Source organism: Elgaria multicarinata, chromosome 3, assembly GCF_023053635.1.
Source record: "Elgaria multicarinata webbii isolate HBS135686 ecotype San Diego chromosome 3, rElgMul1.1.pri, whole genome shotgun sequence".
NCBI lineage: Eukaryota > Metazoa > Chordata > Lepidosauria > Squamata > Anguidae > Elgaria > Elgaria multicarinata.
This window is the reverse complement of record NC_086173.1, coordinates 22,483,838-22,495,636: the sequence shown is the minus strand read 5'-3', so window position 1 is coordinate 22,495,636 and position 11,799 is coordinate 22,483,838. Positions and strand designations below refer to the sequence as shown.

General features: G+C 44.1%; 1 protein-coding gene across 1 annotated transcript in view; it reads right to left on the bottom strand.

The window, feature by feature from the left end:
* Nucleotides 1-368: 368 nt before the first annotated feature.
* Nucleotides 369-11,799, bottom strand: part of ITGB7 (integrin subunit beta 7) — a 34,400-nt gene continuing 22,969 nt past the window's right edge. Inside the window, exons 13-15 of the mRNA XM_063119570.1 lie at nucleotides 7,158-7,351; nucleotides 4,169-4,329; nucleotides 369-2,561 (exon numbers count right to left, since the gene is read on the bottom strand). Coding sequence (XP_062975640.1) covers nucleotides 2,478-2,561; nucleotides 4,169-4,329; nucleotides 7,158-7,351 — 439 coding nt within the window. The 3' untranslated portion in view covers nucleotides 369-2,477. The remainder of the gene's footprint in view (nucleotides 2,562-4,168; nucleotides 4,330-7,157; nucleotides 7,352-11,799) is intronic.

The following is an 11,799-nucleotide window of genomic DNA, read 5'->3' as shown; positions in this document are numbered from 1 at the left end:
GAGCCCGTTATTCCGTGTCCTGCACTCTGGGAGGATCGAGAAGAGATCCTGGCCCTCCTCTGTGTGACAACCTTTTAAGTATTTGAAGCGTGCTATCATGTCTCCCCTCAACACCAGGCAGGTGTCTTCCCCAATCCTATCCAGAAATGCTTGAGATTGAACCTTGGACCTTATGGATGCAAAGCATGTCCTCTACCATTGAGCCACAACCCTTCCGTGTGAGTTCTTAGAAGCTCCCTTTGGTATCTAAGGTACAATTTACGTGAAAGAGAGTGGTGGGTGGAGAGAAGCTCATCCCTGCTGCAGCTCTTGGGAGGGCTTGTCAGCTACCAACAACAGGTGGCCTATCAAAATTCACAAACAATAAATTCATGTGTCTTCCCAAAAATGTTTTACTCTTACACTCTAGACCACCCAAACCCCAGAGTTCTCTAGGCAGCATACAAGTAACTTAAAAACACCAAATACTAAACAATAGACAATGATAAAAGCAGTACATAATAAAATCAACAGCAAAAGATAAAACCAGTGCAGCATAAAAACCAAAGTAAAAAAAAAAAACATCAGTGGAATAAAAGTGTTAAGATGAAAATGCACTAAAAACATTTCTTAAAATCCCTGGGAAAATAAGGTCTTCACCTGGTGTTGGAAAGACTATAATGTAATTAGGTGAGCCTCTCTTAAGAAAGGAGTTACACAGTCACTGAAAAGGCCTCTGTTATAGCCACCTGCCATGCCTTATTTTGTGGGGGGAACTGAAGAAGGACCTTGGATGGTGACTTATGGTTCAGTTAGGTAGATTTGGGAGGAAATGCCCCTTCAAGTAACCTCACCCCAAGCCATTTGGGACTATAGGTTAAAGCCAGCGCTTTGAAATGGGCTGGCAGCCAGTGCAGATGGCAAACTACTGGCATAATTTTCATAGGTTCCCCAAACCTTGCAGAGGGGGAAAGATGCTGAAAGTAATGATCTGCCCATAATCCTCCAACCTGATTGAGAAGACTATATCCAGAGTGGGTTCTGCCACATGTGTTGGAGTGATGACATTTTGAGACAGCCCTACGGTTGCCATGATGACCATGAATTCCAGAGCTGCTTGGAATCCCAATGGCCCCAGCATATATGATGAGGTCCCTGAGAGCCACCATTCTGGGGTCTTCAAGACCAAACATGAGACCAGCTCAGGCAGAGAGAGTGACGGGCAGCTGTGTGGGTGGTACATATGCAGAATTCCAGGGGAGAAGAACCAGTTACGATTACAAGTTTAATTTTATGGTGTGCATGCAGCTGCTAGACATGAGAGACACTCAAATGTTTGACTGGGAGTGCGCTGAGAGCTGGCCATCCCTTGCTTGTGAAAACCCAAAGGGGTGTCACCGCTGAAAACAGAAAACTGAACTAAATTGACCTGGATCTGATCTATTAAAGCAGGCTTCCCCAACCTGGCACCACCTAGGTGTGTAGGACTACAACTGCTGGAGGGTACCAAGGTGGGAAGGCTGTACTAAGGCAATTGTTTGCTCCAGTAATTCCCAGTCTGTGGCCTGGCACCTACTAGTGGGCCACGAGAATGCAATCTACCTACCTACAGGGGAGCTTAGTTGCTGCTTTTCTGAATGATTTACTGCTCTACTCTTCTTCCAGTCAACCTCTGCTTGGAGTTCGCAGTGGTGACATTTCTACTTCATCAAGTGGCAGTGGATATTTACATCGAATACCTGTCTCAGAGGAGGAGCACCCAGAATAATGACTCAAACAAAAGAAACACAAGGGGTGGTTTCCTCCTGAATGAAAGTGGATCAGCCTTACTCTTATATCAATGATTTGAAGGGAGGGGGATTCCTTGAGAATCTGAATGAAGCACAATGCCAAAAAGCTTTCATTTTGAGAAAGGTCTTGAAGTGTGATTTGCATCTGGTTCAAATTCTTATTAAGCACATTTGGAGGTTATCACATTTGTCTTTGTCCTGTGAGGTAGGTCAAACTGAGAGATGCCTGTGTGCCCAAGGCTGCACTCAGCTATAATTTATTTATTTATTACCTTTAGATCCTGGCTTTTTTCCTCCAAGGAACCCAAAGTGGTGTACATAATCCTCCTCCTCTCCATGTTATCCTCACAACAATAACCCTGTGAGGTAGGTTGGGCTGAGTGTTTGTGACCAACTCAAAGTCACTAGAAGGGGATCTACACTACTGCTTTTAAAGCACTTTGAAAACGTTTTGAAAACTGTATATGCAGTGTGTCCTGGGCCTCAACAGTTATCAAAACTGTTATAAAGCGCTTTAAAGCAGTAGTGTAGATCCTGCCCCAGTGAGCTTCCATGGCAGAGTGGGGACTAGAACCCGGATCTCCTGACTCCCAGTCCAACACTTTAGCCACTACACCACACTGGCTCCTGAGTCACCATAATGCTGAATAAGTGTTCAAACACAACTCTCTGGTCCAAGATCAGCATAATATCTAGCAACCAGCACACTTAGAGTCTGTTTCCATTGCATTCGTCGTTGAATTTGGGGTTGATGAACGTGGTGGTGGCTCCTTGGAACAATGGGTTGTCCTCCTACAAATGAAGTGGGAAGAAGTCAGTAATGGTGAGAGATGTTCATGTTACATCTGCAAGTGGAGTGACCAGTAAGTCGCTCCGTTTTGTGGTACACTTAACTAATCCACACTAGAATGGGGCTGAGGTTCATCATGTGACTTGTCTATAACCACCAGCAGCTTACTTTGGTCTACAGCTGGTGGTTCCAGACCCACTTGAGTTGCCATTAGAGCACCGCTTGGCAGATCTAGTTTTTTTAAAAATAAGCTTTATTACTTATATGAATTACACATATATCTAATGCTAAACAATAACTAAATTGTAAACAGCCAATTTATATATATATATATATATATATATATATATATATATATAAATATAGATTTATGAAATATATAATGGAACATATGGAATATATATATATATATATCACAAAGTAGAAACATTATACACATTTATAAATAAATCTATATGACTGTCATAATTTTAAAAATAAAATATTACGGGGGGAAACTCTTACCAGTATCAAAATGGTACCTTCCATTTCAGAAAAAGAATGAAAGGAGACCAAGTAATACTACATTTCCCCCAGATTTTTTATTTTCTGACCCCCAATCTTACAAACTCTGATGGTCTTGTCAGTTCTGCAATTTTCTAAACCTTCATTAACCATTCTGTAAGTGAGGAGATGGAGGTGCTTCTCCAAGTTTGAGCTACCAAAATTCTTGCTGCGGTTAATAAGTTCCACATTAACTCTTTAATCTGAAGCAAATTGCTCTAAAGGCAAATATGTTTGTGCGAAAGGTGGATCTCGGGTAAGAATGGCTGTTTCTCATTTTTCCCATCTTAAGTTTTTGTGAACCGCCCAGAGAGCTTCAGCTATTGGGCGGTATAAAAATTAAATAAATAAAATAAGTTTGGTTTGTTTCAAACTTTGAGAATTTTCCACTCTTACGTTCAGTTCTTCCTGACTAAAGGTTTCATGAAAATTCATTTTTGTGCATGTTTCTCCCAACAAATTTATTTTTGTATGCATTATCGTCTAATACATTCTTTCTGAAAGCAATTTTCCTAATAGAACACATTTTTAATGTTCTTTTCCCTAATATATCCATCTTTGTATGTAATTTTTAATTGGAGAACTCCATAGCAGAATTCGGACAATTGCAAATTCTCTGAAGGATAACTTGAGTTTCAGTTTGCATAATAATTTGAAAGTGTGAAATTTGGCCAAGTCCACATTAAAATGTGAACTGAATGGACTTCTCCTCCATCTCTAGTCTTGAGGTGTGAAGTATTAGTAAAGAAATGCCAATCTTGGGGTAGTGGGAGGTATACAATCAGGCAAATTAGGTGCATGTAATTAGCATTTTTTAAAATTTCAAGTTTTTAGCTCTCCAGCTTGTAGAGTTCTGGGCTTTGGATGTGACGTTATTTTGGTCTCCTAGTTCTATTCTAAGACAAGAGTCTAGTTCTGTGGTGGGAGACAGCTGCTCAGTTGGACAGAGCTCAGCCATTTCCTAGGCAGATAAGGAGAAGGTGGAATCCTATCCAACGGAATGACCACTTGAAAGGCTGAGGGAGCAAGATGTGGCCTTTCCACTGAGGAAGCTGGGAGCACTGACCTCATTCCACTTAGCATTTTCGCGCTCCTTTTCAAAGCGTCTGAACTCTCTCCGGTCAAGGTACTCCATGACATAGTGGTACACCAGAATGAATGCTATCCCCACTGCCAGGAAGCCCAGCACCCAGAAGACCACTTGCTTGACTGTGTGTGTAGTAGCATCTGGCAAGGTAGAAGAAAGGAGGTGAAGGAATCTGCAAGGTGGTCGCCCCTTCTCCTAGCAGCCCTTCCCTGCATTTCTTGCTTGACTTCCCCCCTGCCCCCTTGCTATAGTTGCACACGCTGGGTTGAATCAAGGTTTACATAAGATCTACTGCACCGACAGAAGTCAATTTCCCTGCCCTCCCCTTTCCACGGCAGCCCCCTGAAAATGCTATTCTGAGAGTCAGGAGACACTGCTGAAAGGGTGAGCTGTGAGTTGGGACTCTCCAAAATCAGGCAGAGGGATGCAGTAGGCAGAGCTGGACCCAACCTACTTTCTCCTACCAGTAAACATTCACACTCACTTCCTCTGTATTTGCAGTGTTCAAGGTACTTTCTTCCATATAATTGTGCCAAGATTCAAACTTCACCTCTTTCCGTTTGTTTTAGGGTTGGAAATGCCATATGATATAAGTCTTCTACAACTTCTCCCCTTTAGCCTACAAGGACAACCACCTATCAGGGATGTTGTAGTAATGGGTTTCCTGTGCGGGCAGAGGTTGGATGGGAACAGCCTTCCCCAACCTTGTCCTGGTCATGTTGGAAACAAAGTTTTATGAGGAGAGACTGAAAGAACTGGGTATGTTAGGCTGAGGGGAGACATGATAGCACTCTTCAATTACTTGAAAGGTTGTCACACAGAGGAGGGCCAGGATCTCTTCTCGATCACCTGAGTGCAGGACACAGAATAACGGGCTCAAGTTACAGCAAGCCAGATTTTGGTTGGACATCAGGAAAAACTTCCTGTTAGAGCAGTACTACAATGGAACCAATTACCTGGGGAGGTTGTGGGCTCTCCCACACTAGATACATTCAAGAGGCAGCTGGACAACCATCTGTCAGGTATGCTTTAAGGTAGATTCCTGCATTGAGCAGGGGGTTGGACTCAATAGCCTTATAGACCCCTTCCAACTCTACTATTCTATGATTCTATGTTGTAGTCCAAGGCATCTAGAGGCAACATATTAAGAGAAGGCTGGACTAGAAGCTTGGAGATCCGTTCTAATTTTATGATTCTAAGTAGGAGACAATTCTTTAGCACAGCAAAGCTAGTACATCGGGGCAAACCTTAAGCTTGAACGTTTCTACCTCCCAGGCTAACTTTCTTTGGTCGGGGGTTGGAGGAAGGGCAGAGAGGAATTCAAATAGGGCATAGTGGAGCCAGGGCTCATGGGGATGCAGCGTCTGCCATTTTTGATTTGCAGCGACACGGAGGTCATCTGCCGCCACCCCCCCTTGGAATTCCCTGTTCCCTCTGAGCTTAGCTGCAATTTTCACAGTAGTTGGGGAGAAATTAATTTTCCCAGCCACAATAGATTTCTCCCTGTTGTGATAAAGAGTATTTTGGGGTGGCCTGGTCTTGAATGGGCCATTAAGACCCATGAGCTTTACAACACATCTGCTCCTGGTGGAGATGAGAATTCCTAGGACTGGGCCATTCATATGGATCAATGCAGCTGCCTGAATTTCTGGACTCCTCTGGGGACTGCCATGATGAGCCACCTTCGCTTCAAAAATTTACCACTACACTGCAAGGATACATTTCCCCCTTCTGCATTCTAAAGTGGCACAGTTGTGCCAGGACTCTACTGTGTGATTTTCCTGAATATGAGATCAGTCTATCCGTATGACAAGTCAGCTTCCTAAATAGACCAAAAGGCAGAGTTTGGTGGTGGTGGCGATTTCTATAGTACCATCAATATACATGGCACATTGGGCCTGTTCAGACAACATGCTAAGCCACAGTTAGGCTGTTAACTCTTTTGCAGCAAGTGGTTAGTAAGCATGTTTAAACTGGATATGTAGCCACCATGGTTAGGAATTTTTCATGTGACACGCTAAGCCATAATGTTTAGCTCAAAGTGCTTAACCAATGTGCTTTAGCGAGTTGTCTGAACAGGGCCATTCAATCACACATAGCTTGGGATAGAAGTTTCTTACGACTCTGGAGGACAAGGTTGCTTAAGTGATACCAAGATTTACCCTGCTTGCTTTAGATTAACATGCTGCCAAGAACATAAGAGCAGTCTGGCGGGATCAGACTAAAGGCCTATCTAGTCCAGAACCTCGTTTCCAACAGTGTCCAACCAGATGTTTCCGGGAAGCCCACTAAGCAGGACATAAGTGCAATAGCTCCTAGGAAAATAGGAACTTGGGAAAGGTGCCTTATACTGAGTCAGACCATTGGTCCATCTAGCCCAGTACTGTTGACACTGACTGACAGCAGCTTTCTTGGGTTTTAAGGCAGGATTCTTTCCTTGCCCTATCTGGAGAAGCTGGGGGTTGAACCTGGGACCTTCTGCATGTAAAGCAGGTGTTCTATTACATAGAGCTATGGCTCCTCCCCAGCTCCTGCTGCTGTTCCTCACCAACAGGTACACTGCGTCAAAGGTTCTCCCAGCTACCCATTCTTCCTATCAAGGATAGGCACGGTCAGATGCCTGCCCAGAGTTCACACTTCAGCAGGGTCCCACTGACAAAGCTCCTGGACATGCTGCTTCTCATCACTACAACCTGCTCGTTCCCCTGCCTCACTTCCTGGCCCAGCCAATGGGGTGGGCAGGAGGAGGAGGAAGAGATACCACAATGAACTTTCTCCCTGGCTTTCTGCCTGACAAGCAAGTAGTAGCAGTGATGAGAAAGAGGAGGAGGAGGAGCAAGAGCAGCTGGTGACCATGGCAGTGGGGAGGCAGACACAATGTAGGTTGAGGGCCATTGAGCGTGTCTTGCCCAAGGGCCCGCCAAAGCCTGCAGCCGGCACTGCTCCGAATGCTCTCCGTTCCACTCACCCTCTTTGCTGCTCACAATCAGGGTGACAGTGCCCGTCTCGTCCTTCTCGATGATGTAGATGAGGAGGCTGCCATCTTTTGCCTTCGTCTGGCACCAGCCCTCATTCGTGGTGGCTGCTGGCACTACCTTCACCGTCTGGTTGCACAAGCTGCTGCAATTCCCACTCCCAAAGACCTTGCACTCCGCACAGTCCCTGCAAATGTACAGAGGAGTCCGTTTCCGCCCTGTGCTTTTACTCACTCCACTTCCACTCCTGCATAGAAATTCAATCTCTCTACACACACGTCCCAGCACCCAGGATAAAGTGTTTGGCCACGTGATCAGGGATGCTTGAGGTTAGAGTTATGTAGCCTGTTCACCATGAGCGAGTGTTTCTAATTTGGGAGCTGCAGCTGTAATAAGGTGAAAATCTGCAAGGGAGATATATTTTTGACTCTCGTCCCATACGACTCTCTCGAGGTACCAAACAGGGATGCCCATTATCTCCCCTCCTTTTTGCTATAATAATAGAAAGTCTTGCCTCCAAAATAAGAACCAACAAAGATATAAAGGGCATATACATCCAGGGAGCAGAACATAAAATAAATCTTTATGCTGATGACATGCTTCTTATGCTCAGCAACGCTTCTAGTGGCCTATCTCAGCTACTATGTGAGCTAGAAGCCTTTAAAAAAGTCTCAGGTCTCAAAATTAATAAAGAAAAATCAATTCTTATGACACTGAACACTCCCCTAGAGACTACAAATTCTCTGTATGTCCAAACAGGCTTCAAACCATGCTATGGGGGGTTTCGCTACCTAGGAGTGACTATTTCAAAAAACCCACTGCAGCTGCTTAAAAGAAATTTTGGGAAACTGTCTAATCAGATCCTCCATGACCTTACTAAATGGAGCCAACTAAAACTCACATACCTTGGCAGAATAGCCGCAATAAAAATGTCTTTATTGCCCAAAATATTATTCCTTTATCAGGCCTTACCTATAAATATCCCTCCTAAGTCCTTCTTCAAATGGCAAGCTACACTAGACCGCTTTGTCAATCACGGCAAATGTTCCCGTATAAATAAGGGGACGTTATATAGGAAACTCACAAAAGGAGGCCTAGGAATGCCCAATTTAGTGATGTACTTTGAGGCCTTCCAGCTTAGGCAGCTAGTCAAAATAATCAACTGTGAGACTAGTATTCCCTGGGTACAAATAGAAACGATATCCCAACAACCCACAATTCCAGCTCTCCCCTTCCTAAAAACTTCCTGGACCATCGTCAAACAAATCTCCAATCCATTCACACGCCTTACCCTAGCAATATGGAAAAAATGGTCAACCTATCTCTCTCCCCCAGAGTCTCCAATGCTACCTTTTTTAGATCATCCATCTTTTAGACATGAAGATAAATATGCCCAGTTTGCTGGGTGGGATAGTAAGGGGATCTATCGTTTGATGGACTTTTTAGTCAAAGACCAAATAATTAATGATAGTCAACTAAAAGACAAGCTAAAAGGGATCAATCCCTCTTGGCTCCAACTGACACAAGTCAGAACATTCTTAAACAAAAGATTCAGTAGCGAGACGGATTTTCGCCCTCTCTCTCCCTTTGAGCATCTATGTGTGAGATCCAAAGGGAAAGATAAAGGCGTGACCTCAGCAATTTATGACCTATTGCTTGAGAAGGGTGGTGGCTTCTCCCTGGCTCTGAGGAGCATATGGGAAACTGATCTACATATACAGATTGAAGATATAAAATGGAAACAAATTTGGATAAATCCCCCTCTCTGAACAATATCGTCCCGCATACAGGAGTCAGCCCTCAAGGTTATATTAAGATGGTATATAACTCCAATTCAACTCTCGCATGCAACGACTTCAATCTCCCCACTGTGTTGGAGAGGATGCGATGAAAAGGGCTTTTGCATACATATGTGGTGGGAGTGTAAGGCCCTGAAGCAGTTCTGGGAAACTATCTTCAATATAATTTCTAAGGCCACTGATCAGATAATCTTTCCAGAACCAAGCCTGGCCCTGCTGTCCCTGCCCAACGCTCTAAACCCTTCCCTTACCCATAAAGAATTGGTATTTATCCTCCTTACGGCAGCTCGTTTAGAAATCGCCGAACACTGGAAGGATCCGAAGGGCCCTACACTCACTGGATGGAAAGGGAAAGTGTGGGATATAGCCTGCTCTGAAAAATTAACCTACCACTGCAGAGTCTCGTCGGGCCAACTTAGCTATGACCCATTCAATGAAATATGGTCTCCTTTTTTCAATTACATCAATGGTACAGATGTGGCATCCAACTCTGGTTTAACAAATCTTCCTCTGACCACAGTAAATTGAAGGAAACAAGCTTGGTTCGGCATCTACAGAAATCGTGTTTGTGTATTTATTAGAAACGCTGTCTGACTTGTATGTTTTTATATATATTTTTAACTTTTTTAAAACTGTTTTGTTAAATAGAGTTTAATAAATAAATATTTAAAAAAAATGGCGAGTATTTTTTGAAGGACTTCACCAAGTGCAATACTGCATTTGTGGTATATGGCATAATCTGTCCCTGTGGAAAGCTATACATTAGCAAGATCAAACGCGGAATAGAAGGAGCACCACTTTTTCACCATTGGAAAGAGAAATCACACAAATTAAAAGACCTATCCTTCTGGGTTATAGAAACAATAAAGAATGAATCTGATAGGATCCTTTAAAAAAAAATCTCTCCACACACACGTCCCAGCACCCAGGATAAAGTGTTTGGCCACGTGATCAGGGATGCTTGAGGTTAGAGTTATGTAGCCTGTTCACCATGAGCGAATGTTCCTAATTTGGGAGCTGCGGCTGTAATAAGGTGAAAATCTGCAAGGGAGGGAGTTTGTCCGGGTTTTTTGGACTTACCATAAAAGAGGAAACACAGAGGGTTAGATCCAGATTTACTCATGACTAAGTTAATTCCCAATTATTTCAGTGAATCTACTCAAAGTATGACTAAATCTGGATCAAACCCTGATAGCATATTCCTTGCTTTGATGAAGTAGTTAATTGATAGTCCTACTACTACTAACGCGCTCTTCTGTACTGCACTGTACATTATCGCATGTCAACACAGCATGGCTCACTAGGAAAAAAAACCTTCTACTGTAGTGCCCATTAGGCACCAGTGCCCTGTTTTAATTATTAAACACAGAGGGGAGGATCCAGGATCCGTCTTCAGTTCATGGAAGGTCTCTGCTCACGGAAACTGCCTCTGCCAAGCCACACCACAGCTCACCTCCCTGAGCCTCCTGTGTAGCATTTTCAGATGGATGGAGTCTGGCGGATCCGATTTCAGTAGGGCTCTGAATCCATTCTTGGTTTTAGTCAGAACCAGACAGAACTCCAAAGGAGCTATCCAAGGCGCTGAACACTGCCACCAGAATAGGTTCAGTCCCATGGATAGCTTCTTTGGAGTTCCGTCTGGTTGTGACTAAAACCAAGAATGGATTCGCAGCCCTACCGGAATCAGAGCCACCAGCCCCCACTGGCTGGAGGGGCTGCCGTGGGGAGGAGAGGGTGGGGAAATCAGCTCCCACCAGCCCGGTGGCATGCACCTAAAACTCGATCCAACCCAGAGGTAGCAGAATAATTAAAACAGTGTTCCATGCTCGTATTGGGATTATTTGTTGCCCTAGGGTCGGATCCAGAATCGTTATCATGCTCACAGAAGGACAACGCTGCCTGAACAGACTTCTGCATTCAATCCTCCCCACTCACCTTCTCCCTGCAAACCCGCCCCCCCATGTGCTTTCCAAATCCCCAAAGGGTTCTCCAACCTAGAGCAGATTTGGAGGGCATGTGGGGGTTGCAGGGGGAGGAAAGAATGTGGAAGTCCCGTTCCACCAGTGGTACCCTTCTGTGGGCAGGAATGATAACTATGAGCTTTATTGCACCAGCGCTATACTGTGCAATCACTGCGAATTGCATGCAAAGGACTCAGAAGTTTTCCACCTTATAATCTGCTTTGATTGTGAAGTACTCCTATGCATCCTGCCTTAATTGTGCAATAAAGCAAAAAGATTCACCGTATTTAGCCTCTACTTTTTGAGCGTATCTTCTGAGCCGCCGCTGGGGCACAGGAGCAGGATTTTAAACAAATGCTTACATCTGTGTAAGCTTTAAAGATAAAGACACCAAAATTGGCACAGTAATAGATATTAGGGAGAGCTTTAAGCATACCAAATTTGAATTGAATCGGGACATCCGTTGATTTTTTATGATTTTTTACATTTCCCCCCTTAAACTCGCTTCCTGGTAAGCAAAGGATCGCTGTTGCCCGGTAGCAAAAACAACAACCGCAAAAGCTTAGTGCTACGGAGATAATCCGAGGGAAGTAGGTACGTGGGATGAAGCTTAATGATTCTGGATCCCCTTCTTTTTTGTGCTCACAGTATGGCAATGGGTAGCGGACTCCTCCAGGTTACCACCTTTTTCACTGTAATTGCATACTGCAGCCTCAATACTGCAAAAACACATAATCAAGGCTGCAGTATTTGTATGTAATTACAAAGATGCCGCTCCAACACTTATTACGAAGTAGATCAAGCCCTCGCTTGTTGAGCCTCCTGCTTGCTCCCCACCCCCATCGGCCCAACTTTACCTGCTCTCCTAAGATCAT